The sequence below is a fragment of the Eutrigla gurnardus genome (assembly GCF_963514095.1).
Source record: "Eutrigla gurnardus genome assembly, chromosome: 23".
Taxonomy (NCBI): domain Eukaryota; kingdom Metazoa; phylum Chordata; class Actinopteri; order Perciformes; family Triglidae; genus Eutrigla; species Eutrigla gurnardus.
In genome coordinates this window covers 15,779,071-15,806,463 of record NC_139934.1, presented here as the reverse complement: position 1 = coordinate 15,806,463, position 27,393 = coordinate 15,779,071, and the positions used below count along the sequence as shown (strand labels likewise).

The window sequence follows — 27,393 nt, the reverse complement described above, 5'->3', positions numbered from 1 at the left end:
TTCACGTATTTTACTGATTTGACCCTGAACCCATAGGAACGGTGAGTGTGGACGCTTGGATCGGGCACTCAAACTGAAGCTTGTTTTACTGTGCTATATTAAAAAGATCTTATGAAAACCGCCTATTGGCTGCACCTGTGATGAATTACATGTTATTAAAGGGGTCAGAAGAACCAAAGAGAAGCCACATTAAATCCCCTTTGATTCCGTGTTGTTTATATGCAGTGCATGTTGCTGTTTAATCCACACGCCATCAGCAGGATGGTCTGCAGAAGAAGAGCCTCTGGCAGGAAGTCTGTCTGGGGCTTTGCCTCTGCATCAGTCTGTACTGTAGCGAGCGTCAGAGAACCAAGCAGCTCACATAGTATTGTTAATTATACCTCCAGGGACTTCCCCTGCACTTCACAAGCATTCCTGGCTTTTATTTCTCTTACCCTGCATACAGATTTGATTACATCAGCTTCTTCTTCGTTCCACTGGATCCTTGGTCGGAGTGTGTTTAGGGTTAAAAATGAAGGAGGTGGTTGTGTGAGAGACATTAGTTGTGAAGGAGTGAGGTGATAGAGTGCTTATAGGAGCTGATGATGGGCTGATTGTGGGGAGGGCTGCTCCAGATCCTCTCCAGAACACCTGGAATGAAACGCCCAGGCCATCGGACATGATTACCCATCGTCTCCTCCCTCTCGTTCACACACAAACAGGCAATATATTAAAGTGCATCCTGCAGCGTACACACCACAGCAGTGCCAAATCCTCTCTCAGGCATCAATCAGGCGGCAGCTCCTCGCACAGTGAAGCAGAATGACTGTAATGGCTGTCCCGAGCGCTCCCACGTCCCGGTCCCCCAGATGACCTTTTTTTTTCTCCAAGCCACTTAAATGATGGTCAGCGCTATCGCACCCTCAGACAGATTATTCCCTCACTCCAATGGACACCGAGGCCCCAGCTCTACAGCCCCCGTTTCACGGTTTTACACGCAATCAGTTCACTCCAATCTGCAGCACAGCGATGACAGTTGTGCATCAGCAGCTCAGGGGATGTAACCGGGGAACGGACATTCTTACCCAAACACCACAGCCATCAGCAGCAGTGATGGTATTAGCCTGTTGGGACGATGATGATGGTAGATGGTGCTAATGGTTGGGGTGATGCTGCGTCAATGATAACGGTCTATAATGACACTGTGAACAACATTTTTGCGCTGTCAAATTGTACAGAGATTATTTATTATAATACGGCTAGCTATAGTGTCTTTTTATTTTCTATTTATGTTCTTGACTGCAGTACTTTATTGTTCATTCTTTTTTACTATTATGAACACTGAACCCCGAGGCAAATTCATTGTGAAAACGTACTTGGCAATAAACTTCTTTCTGATACTGATTCAGTGAAGCTTTACAACTGAGAATAAAGATTTAAATTTGTTATTGAAAGAATTAAATGACCCTGTACTACTTGCTTATATGGCTAGTTATTGGAAAAGGATTAATTTCAAGATGCTACACATCTCATTACATATCATGCTATATTCCTAAAACATGTTCCATAGGGCTGCAGACTGGAATTATTCTATTACTGATCACCTTATTCCCAAGGTGATGTCCTTCTGTCTGATAAACAGTGTAGAAAACTAATTCTATTTACAACATACAATTTACATAGGCTAAAGCCTACTATTTTAGCAGTTATTATACTCAAATATTACCATGTTTTACCATTAATACTTAATGAACACATACATTATGTGTAACTGTCATTCAGCATCTCCATTTCGGATTTTGGCCACGGCCATCTTGGAATTTGTTCAACCAGTGAAGGAAGTGACCATATTTGGACTGTAGAGGAGCGACGGGTGGATCTGATGAACACAAGCAGCAGAGTAGCAACCTTACTGGATCTGGATCCATCTGGATTCTGGTATGAAGCTGTTAACAAAGTTAGCTTCATAATTCAAGGTCAACTTTACAATGAAGTGTTAAATAATCTTAGTAGCTAATTATATTGGTGAAATTAGGGACACTCTGGAAGTGACCTGTCAATCACAAGGAAGGCCCGCCCCTAAAATATCCCCTGCTTTCTGGTCTGTTGAAATGGACCATGATGTACTAAATGAACATCATGCTGGATTGTTGTCAGTATATTCTCTAAGTGTGTTTATGTGTTTGCTGTTGTAATTAATTCTATTTGTACATATTGTGAATAGAGAAGTTAAAACTCACCTTTGAGTCTGATTTGATATAATCGTAGTGGTGCACTTCAGTCTCTTATGGCTGACATAAGTATTACAACAGCAAACACTTTAAAAAATGATTGTGACAAAAATAAGAAAATAACCTGCCAAACTCTGGATGGAAGAAAAAAATATCTGTATCTGTTCTGTTCATAAACACAGTTGTGAGCAGTTCCTCCATTTCATTGTGGCAGAAAAGAGTAATTAACAGCACACTCAAAAAATGTAAAACGGTATTATATCTATACAGCCAGCCAGCTAGTTCCATAGAAAAATAAAGAATATTCTATTGTCTATTGAAAAATCAAGTGCAAACTTATCAATGGGTTCAAATTAAATGTTGTTGTTTGCATACTTTTTTTTTTTTTTACATAAAAAACGTATGTTTGGAATAAATATCCGTACCTATTTTGAAAGGACGATTGCAATGTTGTTCTGCAAACATACAGCATGCTTCCTGTTTGTGCAAAAGGCAAAACCTGATATCTTTGTCCATTCCCTTCCTTTCCGTAGTTTTATTTTACCTACATTATGGGTTTGCCCCCTCTACTTTTATAGTATGTTATCACTTTTCCTTCACTCGTTTTGCTGAACAAGCACTGACTTGGAGTCAGAAATTGAATTCTTGAATATCAGACCATCACTTGACCTGAAACGTTTCCTTCACATGCCTCCAATTCCAGCCTCATCTAACTTGCAAAGGGGGAGGATTTTTATGGTAGCAGCAATTCTATGAAGGGGTAATATATGGAGGAATGTCAAGCGAGCTGGTAATGTTTATCAATGTCTGCCCTTTCTGGGTAAAAACAGGGCAAATAAAAAGTGAGACTTGAAAGCGGAGAGTTTAAGAGAGATTGCACTCATTCTTTAGCGGCTCACTCTGAAGGCCAGGGTTGTCTCTTACCTCTCATTTGGCAGACGGGTAGTGTCACTCCCTGAACTTGCTCATTAAGTGCTGTTTGGTACAGCATTACCTTGACAAATGTTTCACTTGTACCACAGAATAGACTGATGAATCAGACACCGTATGGCTCTACACAGACAGCTCTTCCCACAGTGAGGGAGATGGCAGTGTGTGAGTGATCCATCGACAGGCTGAAAGAGAGGTCTGACGGGCAATTCCAGACACTATCCATCCAAAGAAGTTTAGCAGGGATGCAGGGAATGAATAACTTGGAGTGCAAAGGAGGCTTGTGCACATATTTTAAACAGCACAGGGGGGAATGCTTGTCAGAGATCCCACAGTGCCCCATGAGAACAATTAAATGCTTTACTACAAGGAGTTTCAACTTTATTTTATTCAACATTGGAACGATGTAAAAAAAAAAAAAAAAAAATGCAACACAAAGAAGTCAGATGATAGGCTACAATGTTTTACAAGGCAGGATCAGAAACATTAACAGGTTGATCTTATTCCACTCGGTGTGGGTCGAGTTAGTCAACCACTGGTCGAATTAAAGACACCAGTTGCATTATGGGAAGAGCACTTTTTATAAGTTATAAAAAAAAAATGCTGGGTTACCACCTTAGATCATTTCATAGGGTCACATGATCATTTTTGTAGAGTTGAGTGGATTTTCTTTTTTACAATAATGGGGTCAACTGTATATTCATTTGAAAATTAATTATGGCCAAACTTTGGAGTTTTCTTATTGAAAATAACAGAATATTCATATTATGTGCATTCTTAAAGTTAGAAGTTGTAATCATTAATTTAATTACACAGCCTAATATAAAACCACATTTAGTTAAATATTGTGATATGAGGATCTCATGGGGAAATTGCAATGGAGTGTGCCCCACCTCCATCACCAGGCGTGAGTAACGGACAGGGTGATCCGGAGCCAGGACCCCGCTGCTCCGCTATGTGCTCGTGCATCTAAACCCCGCTGTGAAGCCGCCCTGCCCAGCTACAACTCCACCTCAGCACGGACTCGTCTCTCTCGCGAGGACGCGGGCACGATTTTAATCATAACCTGACCTCACAAATCCGTTTGTAGTTTTGTAACGTGGGGCGTCCGTGCCACACACACGACTAATCCCTGGATCCTCAGAGAAGGACCATGATTTCTGGGACGGTGTTGCCAGGGGGAAGGTGGCGCCTGGGACCTGTTGGAAATGACAGCTGAAGAAGGCGGATTGAAGCACGGGGATCACGCGAACAGTAAACGTAGAAGATAGCGAAGAAAGTCCCTCGCGTCGCTGTAAAGGGTGTGTGTCTGTTCGGATGTTTGACAGCTTTAGCCCGATAGCTAATGATTGCACTGTGATCCGCGACTCGCAAGCTAACGGGACCCGGGCTGAGGGCATGCGGGTGCATGTGTGTGTGTGTATAGCTATAGATTTTATTGTGAATGTGTGCCTGTGCCGTGCGTGTGCGTGTGCGTGTGAATGCGCGGATGTGTGCCGCTGCACTACTCTTCACTGTGCCCACCTGTCATGTTAGCTAGCTTGCCAATTTGATAAAGCTAGTTGGCTAATAAAATAAATTAGCTGACTGTGGGCGAGGTACCACACCGACCTCACCGCTGCGAGTACAACGGTCCGCTAATACGCTGTTACAGCGGCCGTGTGAATCTATTGCCGTCCGGGCAGTTTTGTCATCTACTACGTATTATCTAATTAGCTAATGTTAACTGTCAGACGGCAAGCTGGCTAATTTGCTCGGCTATTAGCTTAGCAGCTAGGAGCACGGGTGCCTGCTCGCTAATTGACCTAGTTTGCTGGGGCAGAGGCCATGTTGACATTCCGCTCCACTGAGCTTTGTTTACATTGCAAGTTTTGTCTTGTTACTTTCCGGGCACAGTATTCAGAGTTATTTCAACGTGTTGATAAGTAACTCACTCGATATACTACAACGTAATGTGTTTCCACTTAGTCCATAAAGACTGGTAGAATCTCGTAGAAACATGCTATGATACGAGCAGGAACTTATGGAGAAGACAGGAGAAATGTCCAAAAAGCTAGCCTAAGTTTACAGGTTTATTTTAGAGGCAGACAGTAGTTTAGCTGTCATTCACCATGCCTATGTAAAAACCCTGATCAACAGTTACATAACAGACAAACACTGGAGCTGTATTATTCCAGTCAAATTACTTGAGGCTGCTAAACGGTACACTTACGATAGCTTATGTTCATATTAATATGTTAATATGTGATATCATGCTGACCCAAAATGCATCGCATCAGGGTGGTTTTAATTGCTACCACATCAGCTTCACATTTTCTGCTATTAAACTTTCATGTTAGTTGCTCCCTGATGTGATGTGTTCCTCCAGAATTGGCCCTCACAGTCTCATGATGCACACAAGGCTGTTGAAAGCAAAGGAAGCTTTACACACCAGTGAAAGCTCAAAAAATAAGTCGGTCTACATGTACAGTAAGCTGTAAGATGCAGTCTAAAACCAAGTCAAATATAGGCCTGTGTTTTCTTATCCACCGCTCAATAATACCCTCAAAACCAATAGATATTATTGGCACTGTAACTGCATAATTCATCCCTCGGGAGCTATTTAGACTGAGTTAGCCATGAAAACAAAGCTGTTGTGATTTTAAAACCATGTAGATAAAGGCTATAAAACCAACAATGATTTATCTTCCCTCCCCCTTACACAACAGGGTTGTAGACATGGAGTCCCTGATGAGTGCGGTGGCACCGCGCTCCCCAGCCCCCGCTAAGAAGCTGTCCGAGGTGGATTTCCGGTCAGGGGCCACCCTGGAGCAGCTGTCAGCCCAGGTGTCTGAGCTCGTAGTACTGGAACAGGGAGACTTTGGAGACCAGACCGCCTTAGAGGTCCACACCGCCAAGGACTTCATCTTCAACATGCTAGGTATGTCTGCAAGCCAAAAGTACTGACCAATAATGCTGTGTCCCGCACTTAGCCCAAACATTTTATTATCTTCAATTCTCAAACTGATATGAAGTTAAAGCATCATGCATGGTTGGATGAAGCGTTGAAGTAGTTCAGAGTTGTGATTATGATCACAGTGAGACGTTAACACAGGAAAGACGGCGAAACCTTTAATCAGAGTTGTCCTCTTAAAAAATTGGTGCAGTGTATTCTCACACAGTCAACACTAAATAATCATGACACCTCATCTCTGACGCTGACAATCAACAGTTTTGTCAGCGTGCAGATGTGCATGTTTTTTAGTGGAAAAGTACCATTTATTCTCTATTCATTCCCTTTATTTACCAAGGGTAGTGTCCTTGAGAGCAATGAGTAATCATCCACACTATTGAACACTCACCTGGGAGCTGCCCACTGCAACCACAGTCTGACAGGTCGGCGACTGAACATGCAACAAGCTGTGCACTCGAGTAAATGATATAGCTAAATCCATATCACAGTGTACTGTGTTCATCGTGTTGTTTTTACTCGTCACTCTTCTCTGTGTGATCAAATGTGGTTACAGTGATAGAATAGCAGAAGTAGTGCATCAGGATTACAGGATCCTGAAAATAATGAAATGTGTGAAAACATTGTGAGATGGAAGAAAAACGGTCTAATGTTGGTGAGGATGTTCCCTCCCATGCTGCTTTGTTTTTCATTCTTAGAGTCATAGTTTGTCTGGTCAACGGCTCGCCAGGCAAAAATGGGCAACAATCAACAGGACTGAGCTAAGAGAGAGATTTTGAACCACAATACAGTGTTTAAAAAAAAACGTTTTAATCACGTGCATCCTTTAGTTCTTAGACTTAATTCTGCTTTTAGACCTCAATCTGTTGCATCTTAGTGGTTGTTTTTGATTTGCAATTTCTGTCAGTACAAATGTGAATACAAGTTTTAATTCAGGCAAAAAGTGAAAAAGCTGCAGGATCTCATTTAAATGGGATGGGACATGGTTCTCTGGACATGATGCAGGTTGTAACGTGTGACAAACACGATCAACACTGTAGGCTCAGTCTGCAGTGAAATGATGCATGTGAATCTTCTATTTAATCCCCTAGCAGACACATTAACATGCATGGTTGTTTATTTTACTTATATGCAAATTCAGACGCTTGTAATTTGGATGCAATGATTTGAAACTTTCTACGTTTTGGCTTTCGGCACTTTTCAAATGCAAATGTGATTCTAAAGGCCATGTTGGAATTCAAGCACATCGCATAAACACGCGATGCACCCAGAGACGGGTTTGCTAAGTGAGACAAGAAGACATGAAGCTGTCAGTTGTGAGTAAGAAGTGGAGTGTGTTTGCTAGTCCAATAGGTGGCACTCTCCCCCCTCCCTGCTGTCATCGTTGTTCTCTCTTGTCACTATCAGTTTGTCCATGAACACTGGAAACAAAACCTGTTTGGCCAGCATCTTGACCATTTTCTATCTATTTTCTTGCTCAACTAATTTCTGTGTTTTTATTTTCCAATTTTACCCCTCTGCAAGTCCTCTGTCCGTCTTGTATAGTCTGTCTGTAAAAGGCTTGCCAGTCTTTTCACAACATATCACAACACACAGTTTAATCATTCCTGTCAAATCAGCAGTGTCACATACTGATAGACGGCTCCTGTAGATTGCAAAATAGCCTCATCAAACAGACTACCTCACCCAGGGAGAAATCAAACAAATCCAAATGGCCTCAAGCCTATTTTTCTCATTTCATTGGATCACCACATACTGTAGAGGCAGGGATTATTTTAGCATGAACTTTTCACAAAACTATCTGTTTTTCTGTCTTTTCCTTTGTTCGGATTTCATTTTTCATGATCCTGGTGCAAAGCCCTCCACTTTCCTCTTTTGTCTGCTCCCACTCTCTGTTGGTTGAGTCTCTCGGTAACTTTTTTTTTTTTTCAGTTTTGAAGCTGCTTTTTCTGGCATTATCACCAATGGTTTGCTGGTATTTTCATACCCTGTGCCTCACCGCCTGCTGTGACAGCTCTGGCTGTGAAAAGAAAAAGACAAAAAGTTTGGCACTTTGCAGGGTTTTGTTGGATTCTAGGAATATAAACTTAAGGGGATAGTTTGAATTCTGTGGGGTTTGTTAGAGGTACTTACCCATAGTCGGTATATTAGATCAGTACATGGTGGACTGCATGCCTCTAGTTTAGACAGACGGACAGAATTTAAATATTAATATCAGTTTAAGTCCGAGACTCTATATAAGAAGTCGACCGAGTGAATGTGACATTGGTTTGTGGACTCCAGTTTTGATGTTCAAGTCCCAGCATAAACTTCTTGAAAGGGTAACGGCCATAATGGACGTTAAGTTAAAAACGGTGAAGCCCGGCTACATGTCAAAGTAATGTAGACCAAGCCCAGCAGCCCATGTGGTGCTTTTTATGTTCTGTAGCTGTAGCATGGAAGCTAGCTAGCTATTAGCCAAATTGAACAACTTAAAGGTCCCATATTATGAAAAACAGGTTTTCTCTGGTCTCTACACCTATAAACTGGTCCTCCCTGAGCCTGCCAACTCCCAGAATGAGGAAAACAAGCGACTCCTGCATGGTCTATGCAGCCCCCCCCACTGGTACAACGGCACTCCTACAGGCTATTCAGATTCAGCTCCCATCGTTACGTAACAAAGGGAGTCATTTGCATAGACCAAACTCCTCTGATGATAGGAGATATCCGAGAGGGGTTGTTCATCACCGAGGTGAAGTTCGGTGTGTCCTGCGGTGAGACAGCAGTGAGATAGCGTTGTTTCACAATGTCGTCACTCAGAGTTAGACATGCAGATTGTTCCGTTGTTGGTTGTAAAAATCAACATAAGTGCTTCTATTTGGTCCCAGCTACAGAAGAACAGAAGAGACGGTGGTTGCGTTTCATATTTAATGACAATGTGCCGGCTACGGTTCGTGTTAGCTTGTATGTGTGTGCTTAATACTTCACATCCGACTGCTTCAGCAACGAGGGTCAGTACAAAGCTGGCTTTGCCTCGACACTGACCCTCGTAAAAGGATCTGTCCCAACCATACGGGACCAGCAACTTCACCTGAAGAACATTGGCGCATGCTACCGCTAGCATAAGCAGCAGCGTCTCCGTGGCTCTCCATTAGGCGTTGACAGATGGAGCTCATTAGCATTTAAAGGTGCAGATACAGAAACAGCCTGTTCTCAGCAGAGCTCATTTTAGCAACTTTAAGACAGCTGAAATTCACGACCACGGATGGGTTTGGACTGGAGCAACGCAAATTGAAAAGTGTTGTTGGACCTCTGACAGCTGTGTGATTAAAAAATTGAAATTTATGAAAAACAGTATAATATGGCACCTTTAATGGATCATCCACACACTCTTGTCAAAGCAAATGAAAGCACATTGCTATCTTTCACCTGCAGATGGTTTGATTTTATGTCGACAGAAAAGGGGCAGAACGGCTTGTGCTGTGATTGTAATGCTGGCCGTGTTGATTTTTCACTCCTCAAGGCATTTTTGGATTTCCGGGGTAGAGACACTTCAGCCAAGACTCTTGGGTTTAGTTACTGTGTAAGTACGTGATGGGAGCTCTGCTGCATTGGCCTCCAGGCCCTGCCGAGGATGAAAGGCAGCACTGAAAAGCAAATATCACCTGCCGGATGCAGGGACGTTTTGCAGCATACCGGCCTGCTGGAGGAGGCTTGTCACACAGTAGCTGCGTGCGTGTGTGCACATAGATGGTGAACACCTTTTGGCTGTGGCTGTTTTTGCCAGGTTTTCATGAAGTTTGAGCTGCAGAGGGATCCCCACTGTGCTTTGCACACTGTCAGGGGAAAGGAACAAGAAAAGAGACTAAACTTACACACTCACAAGTACACCCAGTGAATTTCTACCCAGTCTGACAGACCGAGAAGAGGCTCTTATTTACCCTGCGTTTGAGTAAACATTGCGGTTTTCCTTCGGGCTAGCACGGTGGGGGCTACTGTGTATGTCTTTTGAAAAACAAAAGTCTGATGAAGACAGAAATAGATCCACACTGCTGGTGAAGAAGCAGATCTGGTGCAAGGCCCTTTTCAGATCTTAAAGTTAGTTCGCCGGCTTGAGAGAGTTCAGTTCAGATCTTCCCCCTGATGTTCGTGAAAATAGATACTCTTGATCCAAGTTTAAAAAGTCATGAGCACTGTTCTGTCTATATATTTTATCTGAGAGATGGGAGAAAATAACATGTTGGATGCTGAGATTTTGAAGAATTCGCTAATTCTTATTGAAAATAAACAAGTCTTTGTCAACTTTGTCCTACTGTGACCTCAACGTCTTGCCTTCCCGTTGGGCATCTTACATCAGCCCCTTTTGTTTTCCACTATTCCTCACACTTAGCTCACTTAGCTCGGGCTTGAACAGTGATAAGTGGAGGCTGTTAGACGCAGAAGGGTGATCAGCAGACTTGGTTTCTCAGTCAGGAGGCACCAGTCACAAGTTCACCTTGAGCTGTGGTGAAAAATGAAGAACACAACCCAACAAAACAAAGTCCATCTGCGTGTGAGTGATGGTGTATGAGGGCCTGCACATGAATCAGCCCCACTAGTACCTGAAGATTTGTCTTATTCTTGACTGAAGGTCCTCCAAAACAAGAATATGTATTTTCAGAGCTTATTTTCACCATAAAAATGTCACTCACCAAAAATCATTATCATCTTTAATTTCCCAGCTTGTGATCAATAAAGTATATCTATCTATTAGTTCCATTAGGTGTAACCTATTAGTTATGTGAAGATCCCCTCCAGTCATGTTTAACATGTACATAAATTGCTCTACTTTTAATAATGATATTTATCTGATAAGATCAAATAGCTTGTTAAAATCCTTGACATCTGCTTATTTCTTCTCGCTCAGGAGAAGAAATAGAAATCCAGAATCTAAGTTGAACTGCTGGATAAACGAGCGCTGCAGGCTCCATGTCTCCATATTACACTTTTGCAGTTTGAATATTGGATATTATATATTGAATAACAGTTTGCTCTGATGATGGAATGATAAGTGAGCACATAGAACTATTTCTCTTTCAGCAGGTGAAAGTGAAAACATCATTCTAGTGTCAAACTCTGCACATACTAGGGATGCAACAATCCAGTTAGCCCACGGTTCAATACGTACCTCGGTTCTTGGGTAACGGTTTCGGTTCTGTTTCGGTACACATTTTGTGTGCAAGGAGAAAAAAAAATGTAAAAGATTTTTTTTTTTTTACATTCAGACACATTCAAGTGTATTAATAAAATAAATATGTAAAAAAAAAAAAAAAAGCCTTGCCTTGAAGACTGGGAGGAGGATAAAAGGGGGTAAACAATTTCAAAAGTAACCATATTTAAAACATAAAGTCACTGTTTTAAATAACAATATCTGTAGCCTATTCAGGAGCCTATATATGACTTTCATACAGGGGACATACCATCACAGTGAGATAACTCTCTGTTGGGTCCAGCTATCCGGGTCAGTGCTCGGCTCTGTGCTTCAGCCAGTTCCACGTCAATGCCTTTCTGTTGTTATATAGAGGTTGGGAATTACGTTAATGCTGAAAAGTGTATCACAGATCAAGCATTTTGGTTCAGTGACGAAAGGCTGCAACTCAAGGGCTAAATCAAATCTTTAGCAATAAACGTCCCACTGCACTTGTTGTGTCCTTGTGTTTTCTGCACCGGTAGAATCAGCTTGTTGGAAGCATCAACAAGAGACGACCGTTTTTAACTGACGGCGTTACCTGCTCAGCCGTCTCGCTTCCAGGACGTTGGATATTTACTCGGCAGGTGAACACATGCTGCGTTCAAGTGCTCCTCTAAAGCTCTGACATACAGGGTCCAAAACTAACACTCGCCACTCGCCAATTACGAGTAGATTTTGTCTCTGGCTGGTACATTTTTAAGACCACTCGCCACTCTGGCGAGTTATTTTTTTTTTTTACCGGCGAAAATTTAATTTTTCGTTACTGGAGGAGAACGACGCTGGTATCTGCTAGTTTCCTGACAGAGTAATGTGTCTTTTCAGCAGAGACGATCTTTTGGCACGTAAGCGCGTGATGCCACCATTCAGCGTACCCATTGGTGTTGTTTGGCGCGCCCAGTAGAACTGCTAGTTTCCTGACAGTCACGTAAGTGCGTCGCGCCGTCATTACGGTCGTACGCATTTCAGTAGTAGAAGAAGACGAAGAAGAAAGCAAGGATGTGGAGATGCTGGCCGGATATAGTGGAGCCTCCCGCAAAAAAAGCAAAAAGAAAAGTAAAAGAGCATGCCGATTCCGAGGCAGACACTCCGAAGACCCGCGGCCACGACCAAGAGACGGAGGATAATGCTGCCGCTGCTGTTGTTCCTGCTCCCGCTCCCGCTCAGTCTCAGCCGCCTAAACCTGCTAACGTTAGCCGGCATTTCCTCGAGAGATGGCGGGTCGCAAGGCCATGGCTGCCATTCACCTGTGGCACAGTGACACTGTCCGTTCCAGAAGACCAGATTATGTTCCAGAGGACCAGGAGGACCAAGATGGCTGTGTTTTGACTGGACTGTCCGATGAAGACTGAAGTCAGTGATACATGTTGTCATGTATGCAATATAGCTGGACAATATAACAATATTATACTCTGTATAGATATCATTTTAGATTGTGTATATGTTTATATGGTGATACAGCATAGGTGTTCCTTCCTGATTTCCTAGCTGTTTGTTATTTGCATTTTATCCACTTAGTCATAATTGCATTATTGATTATTCTTTTTGTATGTTATTTGTGTAAATATTTTGTTAAAGCACAGACAGTCATTCCTGCAATATTATAAAAATATCTGTATTTGGTCAAAACTATTCTTAATTGATTTATCTGTATTGCCCGGCAGCCACTTTTACATGAATTAAAAAAAAAACTTTCACTTAAGTCATGTCTTTGAATACTTTGTCCACCACTGGTCAGATATTCATGTTTATATAGGGCTGTTGCAGTCTGGTTGAGCTAAAATCAGAAACAGTGATTCATATTTTAACATACATTGCTACTAGTATTAGTGCATATACTATTAAAATATTGATTGAGAATCGCATATTAGACCCAAATGACATGTTAAATAATACTGATAGCAATTCACAACACTTAAAAGCAATTTTTATTTGGTTGGCTGGTAAAATATCTGCCTGGCTGGTAAAAAATTTCACTTACCAGCCAGCCTGGCTGGTAAGTGAAAAAGTTAGTTTTGGACCCTGCTGACATAGACAACTCAGAGAGGACATACAAGGATGGAAACGTGAAAGTATGTGAAATTTTGAGTGCGTATTGAACTGCATGGCGTACCATCACTGTACTTACCTGTCACAGTGAGGGTTCTATCTGCACTGTAGGCTTTAACATTGGGCTTTTATCACATGACACTAAATTGCTCCTCACAGACTTTCTAACCTTCATAAGACTGCACAAACTTGTATGGAAAATTATGCATATTTTACTTGGGGGGGGGGAGAGAAAAAACCCTTCTGATTAAATTTGAACCATCAGCGTGGCAACGTTATCCCTTTTGGGAAGGTAGTTCACTTAGCCAGACTAGCTGCTAGATCGATGCAGCAGCTGGCCAGTCTCTCGCTCCAGCCCATTAACACTGCTGGACTTCTTTTTGGATGCTGTGGCTTCCTGCCTCATTGCGGGGCCCTGATCTGATGCTCAGAGTTCACTTGTAGTTTTTAGCTCGGGTATGGGGCCCCACATGGCTGCTTTTGGCTGAATAATTCTCTCCTAATGCCATTTTGGATCGGAGAGCCCGTCTTCATCTGGCAGCCAGACCGGATCCATGGCACTGCAACAGTAGATTATTGAAATGTTTCTGTTTATTTTTTCATCAGCGCAGACCAGTGCCAAGCAGCACAGATGAGATGCGCCTAGCCTGCCATAAATGGGAGTAATTGTTCCTCACTGACTCACCTTTTTTGGCATTAAATATTCATTGTTGGACATCTGGCACATCAGTGGAAATGAATGCAAAACACAGTTTAGATGATGTTAATTTACCTCCCGCTCACAACCTCTGTTACATAAGGCTCTGTAACAAATCAACCAACAACTGTCTGTCAATGAAACACAGTAGAGTGTCTTGTGACTGAACGTGGCCACAGATCATCAATTAAGTGTCTTTCATGGTATCTAATTAAATATGACTTACAGGATTTGACATGTTCAGTAAGCAGTGTTTTGAAATTGCATGACATATTATCTACTGTGCTGCTCATTAATAACCGTGGCTGACATTGTGAATTCTGCTCTTTCATATTCTCTCTCCTGCGGCGAAGAGGGAGGAATCATTTGGTCTCTAGCTGTCAACTGCTAACAGAATCTTATGTGCAGGCTTTAGCTGTCTGGGTTGCTGGAGGGGAAAAATGTAAAAGTCTGTTTGCCACACACCTCAACACTTTTCAATAATCCTTGAAAAAGTTTCTTGTATCTAGGGATGTTGGAGCACATAAAACTGACAGATATTTCCCTCTTTCTTTTAAATCGTGTAAGTGGAGTTTTTGGAAATCATATTAACTTCAAAATGTTGTGTGGAGTTGTGGATTCGTTTGTCCCAGGCGGCAACCTCCGGTTCTGAAGTGAAGCCAACGCTGAAGTGCCTTAAACATGCATTCTCTCAGCTGGCCATCAGGGGGCGACTTATCTGGTTGCAAAAAGATGTCTGATTGTATAAAAGTCTCACGTGATTTATTATCTCAGTAAACATTTTAAACATGAGTTTATGGTCTCAATCTCTAGTTTCAAGTCTTAAATTTGTCCATTATCTAAAAGAAATACATTTAACTCAAGCCGATGATGGTTTATGTTGGGTAATGGGGCAAATACAAGGTTATGTTTCTAGATAATAATTAAAGACTTAATTGATGATCTCTCTTTCCCCTCCTTATAGGACTATTAAAGGATCAGGTGTGCATGGCTTCTCCAGTGACTAGGCTACCCTGCTGTCCCAACATGGAAAAGTAAACCTGCAGTGACACACTAAGTGATAATTGCCCATCAGCTTCCTGCAGGTGGTTTGGACACACTATGTCTGTTGTCCCTCTGAGCCCTATTTGTTGTATGAAACACATTCTCACACCCCGGACTCGGTGGTTTGAGACTCTCCTCTTTCACCAGATTACATCGGAAACTCCCCCATTCCTCTTTAAGTAGCCTATTTTTGAGGTAATCCTCCTGCCTCCATATGAATTCAGCTACAGCGAGCAGGCAAAATGGCTCAACTTTCAGCGGTTGGGCTCTTTGGGATTAATCCTGCTATTAGCGTGTGAGGTGAGGCTGCAAGAAGTGTCGATTGAACTGAACTGATAGCTAAACTGAACAGCTAAAGCTCTATTAGTCAGGAGTCATTTGGATCAAATTCAATTCCAACTGTTTTTGATGAGGCTGCTTTTTAAGACTATTGCTATGGCATGCTCTGCTGCTGAATATTATATATATATATATAATTTTTTTTATTGTCTGACATAACAGGAAGGGCACACAGCTATAAATTTAGCTGCTATCCTCTCACACTCGTCTCTCTCTCTCTCTCTCTCTCTCTTGCTTTGTCTCTCTGTCTCTCTCTCTCTCAGCAACAGCACTGACACGTTGCCTGCTTATTTAGAGAAATCCCATTTTCCAGAGAGATTTCCAGAGCTATTTCTGAAGTCTATCAAACTAGAGGTGTGTGGCAGAATACTCTCACTCTTTCCGGCTGCGATGGTAAAGGACTTATTTCCCATGATGCCGCTGTTCTCTCTGCTTAAGGGGGATTTCTTAGCTGTGTCACTTCCTAGCTTCATCTTGTAGGCACATACGTCTGAATGCACCTGTGAGGGTAAAGTATCATGTATTCAGTATAGTCTTCCAGTCAGATGGCCTGATTATTATGTTAGGCCAATCTGTATCAATGCACTCCAAAATATCTGTGTATTATAATATTACGCTGTATATTACTACATTACTACATTATATCTATGCATCTATTTGTTTTTAAATGGACATTTTCCCAATATGTTTATTCATATTTTGAGGCAGATACTGAAGCCTCTCCTGCTGGATACATTGAAGGGGAAGATATATATTATTTACCCTAAACCTTATTTGTCTTTGTCCAAAAAAGTTGGTCTTCTTTTTTTTGCTTCGAGTCTTCAAAGTAGCATGTAGCATCCCTTGTCCACACTCAATATGCATGGAAGCAGCTAGAATTGTGAAAGCCGGACTGGGATCCTGCTTTACTTTCATCTTTTTAGGCAAGCCCAATGCCTTTAAGTAAAATGCAGTGCAGAGGTTGGCAGCAGCTGCAGATATCTGTGCTGTTTGTTTATGGTAATCTCCGTTATCTCCCGGGATCAAAGTTGTGATGATTTATTGATGTTAAAATCAGCTATTGAATTTTTTCCCCCCTCATCTCCCAGAGGAGGTCATTTCAAAGACGGTTTGCTACTTGATTGCAGCACACACGTTTATTTTTAACCCACCGAATTTTTGCTTTATGATTTTACCGTTGATGGATCAAGTATGAAAAGCTTTTTGTAGTTATTCTGGTCCATTAATTTGAAATTTGAATTAGCCTCAGGGCCTACAGGAGCATGTGAAAGCATGCCATGCAGGTAGGTGGGTAAGTAGGTCGGCTTTACATTACCACAGGCTGAGACTCATGGAGTAACCAGTAGCCATCAAATAGTCCTTTCACAGACACGGAATTGGGTCTAGTCTGAAAATAGCTCTTATCAAAAAACTTCCCTCTAATGGAAATCTACATTCAAAGACATTTCTTATAGGATTAGGTTTAATCCGTGGCTGTGAAACCAGCCTAGACTGTCTCCATTCCAGCTCTATTCTCCGACTGTGAGTCCACAGGCATATATGTTGAAGTGTGTTCATCCAGTGCGAGTGCGTGCTCGGCTGGCAGACGCCCAGTGAAGCAGCGTGTGGCTGTCGATTCGAGAGTTTGGATTAAAAAATAGATTGTGTTCCTTGGAAGAACCTCAAAGTTCCCACAGCCAGTGGTGGAGTTTGAAGAAGCCTCGCTAATTGATACAGTTTTCCCGCTCTCTCTAGCCGAATCCTTTGCTGCAGAGATAAGATGCACTTTATTCTCCTTTTCATCATTCTTTTCTTGCTCCTCGGCCCATTTGACCCAATTTATCATGTGGCAGATAAAACCAGACAACTCGGAGGAGTCGCAGCTTCAAACTTGTTGCCCTTTGGCTGCCGTCTGATCCGTCCCTCCCTCTGACACTGTCCTCCCCCTCTCTTCTCCTCTTTGATCTGCCCATCCAGTCGTTCTCCCCTGCCCTCTTTTCTCCAGCCTCCGACTGATTTCAACGTCTGATTATCCACTCACAGTGGTGGAAGAAGTACTCCGATCTTTTAAATAAGTAAAAGTAGTATTAAACTTTACGTTTTTAGACCAAAGTGGAGAAATACTTGAGAAATACTTGAAAGTAAAAGTTCTGAGTGAAAGTGAAAAGTACATCAAAAGTAAAAGTACTCCTGCAAAATGCTCCTTGTCATGTTAATGTGTAATATATTTTTGGATTATAGTTGTTGATCCCTAATGTGTTCATCAGGTTAATGTTGCAGCTACTTTATATCAGACATGGGATGATGACAAATATTTGCGGTTCACAATATCCTGATGATCATCAAAATATGCACTAAAACATACAGGAATTACTTCACATTTTGTTTACAAACACATATTTTTATTGCGCCACAGCTAAGACATCTATTTTTGTATCCTGTATTTTAAAATCAGGCTCCATCTTTCACTTCTCTACCATGATAGTGAGCTAGGCAGCTTTCAAGTCACTTGTGACGATATTTAAGATTATCTCAATAAGTAATTTTTATTGTGATCCGCAATCAATCATCCTGTATTATCGTCTCATCCCTACTTGATATATTGCTGGGTAGTTTGTGAATTTCCTCCTGGGATTACTAAAGTTTTATCTTAACCAATATTATAAAAGTAACTAGCAACTAAAATAATTACATAAAAGTCCAATATTTCCCTCTGAGCTGTAGTAAATTATACAGTGGCATGAAAAGAACTTTTGAAAAGTCCAGTTTGTACTAAATTACAATACTTGAGTGAATGTACTTAGTTACGTCCACCATTGTCCATTGCATGATGCAACTAGAAGGCATGTGTTTGTCCGGTCAGCTACCTCTGCTGTGTTACTTTGATCTGATTTAATGTTGGAACAACAACCAAGTCGAGCAGCGAGGTGGAACTTCACCAGTGAATACCAGAGAGAAGTGAATTTTAAACCGAGTTTACATGGAAAGGTTTGTTGAGCTAGACTATTATATCATCCCATTAAATTCAATTTTAGCCAGCGTAATCGTGACATGAAATCTTCATATCGCCCCGTGCCTAACCCTGTACTGTCACCAACGAGGATATTAGCTACGGACCATGACAGGTTTTTGTACCAGGCTGTTAACATGTTTATTTCTGCTGTAAATTGGGTAACTGGGCCATTTGAACATACTTTGGGGATTGAATCCCTTTAGGAGTCGGTCTGGAAGAACGTCCACGTGAGCTACCTTCTTCAGCAGCCGAGCGAGATGCTTGGGGTTTTGGGTTCTTCAACCAGACAAAAATAAATAAAAATAAGTGATCTTATTATAATGAAATGTGTCCAAGACAGTGAATTGAATCCATGAGTCATATTCATTTACTACATATTAATTCTGATCTTTACTGAGTATCTGCTTCAAATTGGGAACCCTTTAATAAAGTGAAACATTAGTTCCATAGGAGATGAATGGAGCTCGTGGAGGGAGATGAGCCGGTTCTGCTGAGACATGGGGAATCCAAAGACACGCTGTCACATTCTTTCTATTTCCCTTCCTCTCATCCACCGCTCCCACAGTGGTCGCGTCAAATGAAGCACTTTCATTGTGCTCCTTGTCAAAGCAAAGCACCGGAGAGATCCTCGTAAGCACATCTGACTTTGACTCCCACTTAAGTCGCTTGTTCCTTTTCAGTCCCTGGATGTTTCCCCACCTATTCTTTTCTATTCCATCACGCCGCTCTACATCCGTGATGTAAAGTAGCAGATGATTGTTCAGGTGGGCACGCTGCTCTCACAACTGTTCCTCTGCTCTTCATTTATTAACATGGATAGCCTACTTTAGACACTACACTTAAGGACCAATTCAAATAGCCGGCCTGTGAACATCCTTTTTAGCTGAAAACCGTAAAATAATCTTAAATATCCCTGCATGAATAATGTCATCCTGTTTTTCACTCGTCTACCATGAAAGCAAGTTGGACAGCTTTCATATGATAATCACTATCATCATTATAACCACTATATTTTTGTACGAATGAAAGCATTGAGATTCTTTTTGACAGAATTATTGCCACTTAAAATCTCCACAGTATTGTTGACTTTTTCCTTTCCTTTTTTCCGACTCACGATTTTCCTTCGGTGCACACACATGCCACTGCACACAAACATGCCAGTGAGGTTGTGTGCCCATGTAATTGGATGAGAGGAGTCCTGTGGAGCTTTGTGCCCCCCCCCCCAGGCATTGGCCTGCCCGCTTGGTCTGATGCTCCTGTTTCAGCTGTCTGCAGCCACTTAACTGCCCTGGAGAGGCCCAGGCTCTTATAAGGTCCATGCTCCACCTTTGACCTATATAGTAGCTGGCAGTTAGCTCCAGACCACTAGCATCTGACTTCCTCCGTTGCTCCTTTTAAGCTCGCAAAACATAATTTACTTGACTCCATTTGCTGCGGCTCCCACGGGCCCCGAGCCTGGGAAGTTTACAACACAGCTAAGTAGCCATAAAGGGATTTGGAGGCTGGAGTTTCTCTCGTATAAACTGCTCAGAGAAGAGAACGAGGCATGCTTTTTAGAAATATAATAAGATGATTATTGCTCATATTTCTTGCCCCATCAGGCTTCCTTTCAGTGATATTACTGTTTTCCCAGATCTCAACAATTAACTAAACAAACTACACCATTATTACGACCTAAATTGCAATAAACCAGAATGATCCTTTAAGTGATTCCCCTTTGCCTGCTGGCTGCTGATCTTTAACAGGAGTAATGGCTTGGCCAATCGTAGCGTCTGCAGAGAGGGGAAGTGTATGGAAGCTGAAATGGAGCACCCATGTAGTGGTCACTGGAGGGGCCGTTTCACACTCCTTCATGTGTCAACATCACTGGCAGCTTGGACTCATACATATATGCAGCGCCTCTCAAAGCAGACTAAGCCTGAAATGTTCCAGGCCCACTCACTTGCCGACCTGCTGTTTCGCGTCCCGGCGTGTTCGTCCACGCCGGGGCGCGTGCTCTGAGCTCGTCTGTGCTTCTGAATATGAAATGCATTTTAATGTGCGAGCATCTGTGAGATCTGCTGGCCGAATCACATCTCCACACAAACCAGCGCCTCTGAATATGAATTTTGCTGAATGTGATTAATTTTTGGGCTTGTCCTCTCCCCCCCCTCCCCCCAACCCATCCAGGCCTAGTCCAGAAGGTAGACCAGCGCCTCCCGGTGGCAAATGAGTACCTGCTGTTGTCAGGAGGGGCCCGGGAGGGAGTCCTGGACCTAAACCCGGAGGACCTGGGCGACTACGCCAGGGGGGCCGACTTTGACCTGGACTTCACCCTGCTGGTGCCCGCCCTCAAACTCCATGACCGCAACCAGCCCGTCACCCTGGACATGAGGCACTCCCCGCCCTGCCACTCGTGGCTCAGCCTGCGCCTCTGCGACTCCAACGTCATGTCCCGCTGGAGCATCTGCTGCCAGGAGGAGAATGGATTTCCCTCTGAGGAAGACGAAGAGGAAGAGGGCGAAATTAGTAAGTAGAACGGAAGTAAGGAAACAGGTTAGAGTGGAGGGAGTTTGGGTAAACACCCACAAAAAATCTGAAGCTGAAGAGAGAGAGGGAGGAATAGACAACGATGAAGGTACTGTAGCGCTGCAGAGTGGAAGGAACGGCGAGCTGATTGAATTTTGTTCATGTTCCAGCGAGATAATTTGATGCATGATGTTGTGATGCAATTTTGCCCGGCGAGCTGCAGCGGAGGGCCGTTCTTATATAACCCTCAGATAAGTGGAAGGAGAAATGGCTCCCCAGGAAATACACGCTGAAACATTTATGAGTGCAACTTCACAAAGGAAAGGTCAAGCCTACACCGCCGCTTCCAGATTACACCACGACATCAATCTGCCACACGGCCGTGAGTGTGAGACTTCCCGAGATGAGAAAAAGTAATGACATTTATTGATATGAATCTCTTTAATTTTCAACAGTTTGGGAGAATGCGTCCGTCACATTTTCCGGTCCTATCATAGTATTTCCCACAGGATGTTCTGTTCCAGTATGGTGGCGGCAGGTTGTAACCACTACTGGAAGATTAAAGCAGAAGCAACACATCCAATATTGTGTAATAAATTCTATTTACAACTTAAGCACAGAGAAGTTATTTAATGAGCTCGAACCATAAACTGTAGGTAACAGCACCGGCATGCTGGTCACTATGTATATGTATGGGACGATATGAAAATATTACAACATGATCCTGGCCAAAATAACTACGATTCACGATATCATGATAATCATCAAAATATGCTTAGAACGCTTTTGTTAAGAAAAATATTTTATGTGTCTTAAAATAATCTTGTATATAAATGAATGTGTGATTTAAAAATGTTTTTAAATGCTGTTTTTCTCGACCATGATGGTGAATTAGACAGCTTGATGATATTTAAGTTTATCCCGATAATGAAATTTCACCACAATAAACCTATTGTGAGTGTTTTTTTATGGCAATACAATTCTATGGTCCCCCAGCATGCATTGCTCCTCATCCGTCTCACCCGTCCTCAGGTAAAGGCTCCATCCCCTCCCTGGACTCTCATTCTCTGGATGGATGCTACTTCTCCCCCTCCTTGGTGACGGACTGGTTCTGGGGGGTGGTGAGCGAGGCCGTGGAGGAGCTGAGGCGCAGCCCCCAGAGAGGCATTCCCATCCCGGACCGCCTGGAGAGGAATGGACCCCTCACCACCATCATCCTCCAGGTACAGATTGGCTGAAAAGAAATGAAGGCAGTTGGACTCATTATGTCTGAATGGAAGGAATGTCGGGCTGCTCTGTGGCTCCCTGTGGAGTTTTCCTGTAAACAGAATAAGTTGTGTTCCTCCCTGCAGGCCGGCTCTAGCCGGGTGCTGTACGACCTGCTGCCTGTGGTGTCGTTTCGGGGCTGGCCCGCTGTGGCTCAAGGCTGGCTGACTGCCAACCACTTCTGGGACGGTAAAATCACAGAGGAGGAAGCCATATCTGGCTTCTATCTGCTGCCCTGCTGCTCCCCGCTGGGTGGTCGGCCCGACAGGGAGTGGAGGCTGGCATTCTCCCGCAGCGAGGTGAGGATTGTTAATGCAACTTTTATTTTGGTCTCATGTTTAAGTTCAAAGCATCGGTGCAGCATTTCCATCTTCCTTCTTGGTTTATTCGTCATTTCTCTTCCCTTTGTCCTTCTCTCAAATATTCCTGTTCTGTCTTTAATCCTGTTCCTGCTAAATGCCGTGGTCCGGTGTTTCTCTTCTTCCCAGGTTCAGTTGAAGAAGTGCATCCCTTATCCCATGGCCCAGGCTTTCCAAGCAGCCAAAGCCGTGTTGTCTCGGATCCTTGCCCGTCCACGTACTGGCCTCAGCCTCTATCACCTGCGTACCCTTCTCTTCTGGGCCTGCGACCGACTCCCCGGCCCCTATTTGTCCTGCCCCGATGCCGACACCCCTGGCCGCCTCCTCCTCGGGCTCCTGGATGACCTGGCTCATTGCATCCTGGGTAAAAACTGCCCAAACTACTTCCTGCCCCAGTGCAACATGTTGGAGCACCTCACAGACGGCCAGGCGCTGCTCGTCGCCAGGAAACTGGCCCACGTGCGCTCAGATCCCAGCGAGCACCTCCGGGCGGCCGTGGACCAGGCCCAGCAGGCGGGCCAGCTGAAGAAGGAGCTGACAGCGAGCACCAACGGACACGGCTCCCCCGGGCACCACCCCGCCAACGGCATCATCTCCCCGTCGGAGGACAAGCTGGCGCAGCGGCTGCAGCAGCTGGTCACCGAGAACCCTGGGAAATCCATATCCGTCTTCCTCAACCCCGATGATGTCACCAGGCCGCACTTCCGCATCGACGACAAGTTCTACTGACGTTCACCATCCCAAGGCTGAACAATGGGTCACAGCCTCGCTGCTTCGCTGACTCTTTAAACCAAAAACACACTTGTCCTTCTACTGAGAAATGACGCAGACGCTGCACAACAGAGATGATGTCACCGAGCTGTTGCCACGGAGACGGCCCTCTCCTAATGAGCTGGCCTTAACAAGACTTATCAGCTGGTGCTACGAAGACAAGGGCCGGCTTTAGTCGTGTGAAACAAGTCCAGTGAAGCTCACGACAGATTGTGTGTGTGTGTGTGTGTGTGTGTGTGTGTGTGTGTGTGTGTGTGTGTGCGCGTGTGCGTGCGTGTGTGTGTGTGTGTGTGTGTGTGTGTGTGTGTGTGTGTGTACGTGTACGCCTAAGGGTTTTCACATATTACTCTCTAAAGGCAGAGGGAGAAACGCTCCTTGATTGCTGCATTTCTTTCCTTTTATTTGCGTGTGGATGGCTGAATTAGAGCAGCGTAACAAGGTGTGGCTGATGTAACTGAATGTAACGTTGTGAGGAGAACTGCCTCGTCTTTGAACAAAGAATCTTTTCTCTGTCTACTACATTTCAGCCCTTCTGTTTGTTTGTCTCGTTCTATGGCATCTTTTTCATTTAAAAAAAAAAATCTTTCTCAGGTATTCATCATACTTATAATTTTTCTTTAGTATATGATTCCTTTTTTTTGGTCTTAAACTTATATTTCAATGCCGCTTACATTTCATTGGGTAATGGAATGTACCAAAGAGCTGCTTTTGAGTGTTTTTTGCAAAGAGGAACATGTGTCTTGCACATCTCTCAACATGGAACGTCGATTAACCGTTGATCCTCCCGGAGGCCCGGTCACACCAGCGTTTCCAACGGCGACACGTTGCTGTAAAATCAATGAATTTCAATGGAATCAGCAGGTAACACGCAAGGCAAAGTACATGTTTGAGGAAGAGCTGTAGAGTCTAAGCCGTTAGCTTATTAGCTGCGTTGCAACATTCAATATCATTTCTCCTCTCTGTAGGAATAAAAACAACTCCACAAAAGAGTGTTTTTATACTCATGAAACATGAGTCAATGGCACTTCTCTAGAAAACAATGCCAATCTGTTGTTAGCTGTCGAGCTAATGAGTTTGTTAACTGACATTAGCATCTGTTAGCGAGCGTGTTTCCACCTCTGCAGTGGAACCCGTTATTGGAAGGAATGAAAGATAATTTTGCACGTTAAGAATGTCACCTTTCATCATATAAATATTGAAATATGTAATTAGAAAGACTACGCATCCATCAGTCACGTCAGCCACGTCTCTCTACGATGTCCGTGTGTTCGGTACCAGGATGTAACGTTCCTCACACTAACGTAATAAGATATAAGCTCCCATAGGGAACGCTGGAGGGGCGTGGCCTCTCTATTAAGACTGACTAGCTAGCTAACGAGTTGAACTCATTTATTATTTAATAGACAAGGAAAAATTGGCAACTATTTTGATAATTGATCATCATTACAAACGTATTTCAGTGTAAAATCCAAATATTCAATTAGTCATACGTCTTAAATTATGACAATTTGATGCTTTTCTTTGTCATATACGATAGTGAATATGATATATTTGGGTTTTAGACTGTTGGTTGGATGAACACGTCATTGACTTGGACTCTGAGTGATTATCATCTGCATTTTTCAGCTTTTTGATGAACAAAGAATAAGAAACATGTGACTTGCAGTCCTAGTAATTGTATCAGAAAGCTTCTAGAAACGTTGATCTGGCTGAGCTACTCTGGTGTGACCCGGCCTCAGAACACGGTTAACAGACTGAAGAGGATTGTGATGTTATATATTATAATGCCACGTTTGTCCCTTATTGTACTGAGATGTGTTACAATAATTGAGAAATCCTTGGGGCTCCTTTAAGTCTTTGAGTTTTGGTTTCCTTCTTGACGTTTTGGTCTTTTGTGTTTGGAGTGTTAATGTAGGCCCTTTTATAAGAGATATAGAACATATAACCTTATGTATGGAGATGATGAGGAATCCGATTAGTGTAAAGATTGTATTCATTGGACAAAAGAAAGGTACAGAATAGCTGTAGAGTCAGGACTTCGGCTATTTATCTATCATAGTCACGACTGAGTCAAGGTACTTAACTGTCAGAATGTCCCACAACGGGCCGGCACATCCTGTTTCACATCACGTAAGCGTGTCTTCACTTTTCACGTCTCGTGCGTCTCTTTATTTTTCTTTTTTCGGGTTCTGACTTCAGTGATTCTAATAACTGTCCCCCGTCTCCTCTGCTTGGTTGGTCCTTTTTAATGGGCTTTGCGTGCGTGTCAATGCGTCTTCACCGATAGGAGCGGCACAGCAGGACGCAGGGACAGACGCCCAGACGCTGCCCGTTTGAATGATCCCCTCAGCGGTGTGTGTGAGGCCCTATCGTTGCTCACCAGACGGGGAGTCATCCACAGGGGGGGGGCTCCTCTGGTCCTTTTGAAGAGTTTTGAAGATGGGCCTTGCGGGGCCTGGACAGCTGCCTCTTTCTGTTGCCGTCTTTTCTTTTTTTAATTTTATCTGTCTTTCTTTCGCTTTTTTTTTTCTTTTCATCTCACTCTTATGTCCCTTTTCCTCCCTTTTCCTCCCTCCTGGCGTCCAGATTTCTCCTCAGAGCCGGCCTCCTTCTTTATTTTAGTACGGGAGCAACAGAACTCCTCCAACCTGAAGTGAGAACCTTTCCACTGATTTGATGAGTAGAAGCAGACGAGCGTTGAAGTCCTCCCGTCTGCCTCCAGCGGGTTTGGGGCTCAAACGTGAAGTTGTCTGAACGCCGATGTGCGTAGGCAGGGTATGAAACGCCACAAAGCACATGATCAGCTACAGTTTACATGAATATCAAGGCGGTGGTTAATGGAGGTGATTTGTAAGGTCTGTCTCTAAAAGTGTCATGTGCTTACTACTGACTGCTTTTTCATTGGTTACAGCATCTGTCTGTACTGTGCGTGTGTGTATGTGTGTGTATGTGTGAGAGAGAGAGAGAGAGAGAGAGAGACTATCTATGACGTGACCCTGAGGAAAACCAAAGTGTGTTGTTGAGGTTGTGTTGCAGATTGTCTAAGCAGGATGTGTATCCAGATGCCAGGTGTCACTTTGTGTTTTCAGCACTTTTTTTCCAGACAGGCTCAAATGTTCATCGCCCCAAATTGTACAAGTTTTGAAAAGTCCTAATTAAAGAACACAGAATTTATTTATCGGGGGACATGGGTTGATGTAAAGGTACTACTTTCTCTGTAGCGCCTCTAGTATTGGACTGATTGGTGGAAGTGTAAAGTGTGACGCGTTAATGGGCCGAGTTAGAGATTACAAGACACTGGAAACGATGTTGTACACGTGAATATCCCGTCCTGTATTTTATGACAGTGTCAGTTTCTAGATATGCAATGGAGCCCCCTCTGGAAAAACCTCCTCTTATTCTAAGAACATCTGCTGTGCAGGGATTGCATGAAACACAGACCACACTCCCAAACACCAGTCTCCGCTCCGTGCTACTCATTTATAATCTTAAACAGTTTTTTTTTTGTGTGCTGAAACTTCTGATGATTCTGTTTAAGATTCAGTCAACTTTTTTGTGAAACTAAACTGACTAAACACGATGAATGTATCCACCGTATCTCTCCAATCGGTTCCCTGCTCGAGAACACATCAAATCTAATTCCTCACCGTTATCTGCCCGGCGGATGTTCTCCGGTCCGTACTCAAGTGCCGAGATTACAATCCGTACTGAATCACTCCAGTTTGAGAAATTGAATTTCATATCTCTGTTATTACTTGACTTCTTTTTTTCTTTTTTAAATAAGTGCAAATTAATTTCTCTGTATCATATGACTGATTTGCTGTATTTATAACTGTTATTTTCTGGGGGTTTATATTGATCAATCATCAAGCTTTAGCATGAAATAAATCACTACGTTTCAAATCACATTCTGTGGAAATGTGTTCATTATAAATATATCATACCATATTATACATTCTGGTGTGAAAAGAGTCAAAGAAAGCTGCTTGTCCTCTGAACTTTACTTGCAACACATGTTAAATCCAACAGAGGGCGCTCTAAGACTGTTTGTACTGAGAGTTCTGTTCTGTCA

At 43.1% G+C, this 27,393-nt stretch overlaps 1 protein-coding gene across 1 annotated transcript; it reads left to right on the top strand.

Annotated features, from left to right (window-relative positions):
* The first annotated feature begins 4,116 nt into the window (after positions 1 to 4,116).
* On the top strand, positions 4,117 to 27,221 carry tmem102 (transmembrane protein 102). Its single transcript, XM_084003821.1, has 6 exons — positions 4,117 to 4,443; positions 5,849 to 6,060; positions 20,587 to 20,925; positions 21,958 to 22,148; positions 22,278 to 22,490; positions 22,680 to 27,221. The coding sequence occupies exons 2-6, from the start codon at positions 5,859 to 5,861 to the stop codon at positions 23,277 to 23,279; spliced, it is 1,545 nt and encodes a 514-aa protein (XP_083859947.1). The 5' UTR covers positions 4,117 to 4,443; positions 5,849 to 5,858; the 3' UTR covers positions 23,280 to 27,221.
* Positions 27,222 to 27,393: the final 172 nt, after the last annotated feature.

Bases quoted from the DNA above. Each gene is read 5' to 3' on its own strand.
- tmem102 (XM_084003821.1), top strand. From the start codon at position 5,859: ATGGAGTCCCTGATGAGTGCGGTGGCACCGCGCTCCCCAGCCCCCGCT. The intron at 6,061-20,586 runs GTATGTCTGCAA...CAACCCATCCAG, and splicing joins CTTCATCTTCAACATGCTAG to GCCTAGTCCAGAAGGTAGAC. The intron at 22,149-22,277 runs GTACAGATTGGC...TCCTCCCTGCAG, and splicing joins TCACCACCATCATCCTCCAG to GCCGGCTCTAGCCGGGTGCT.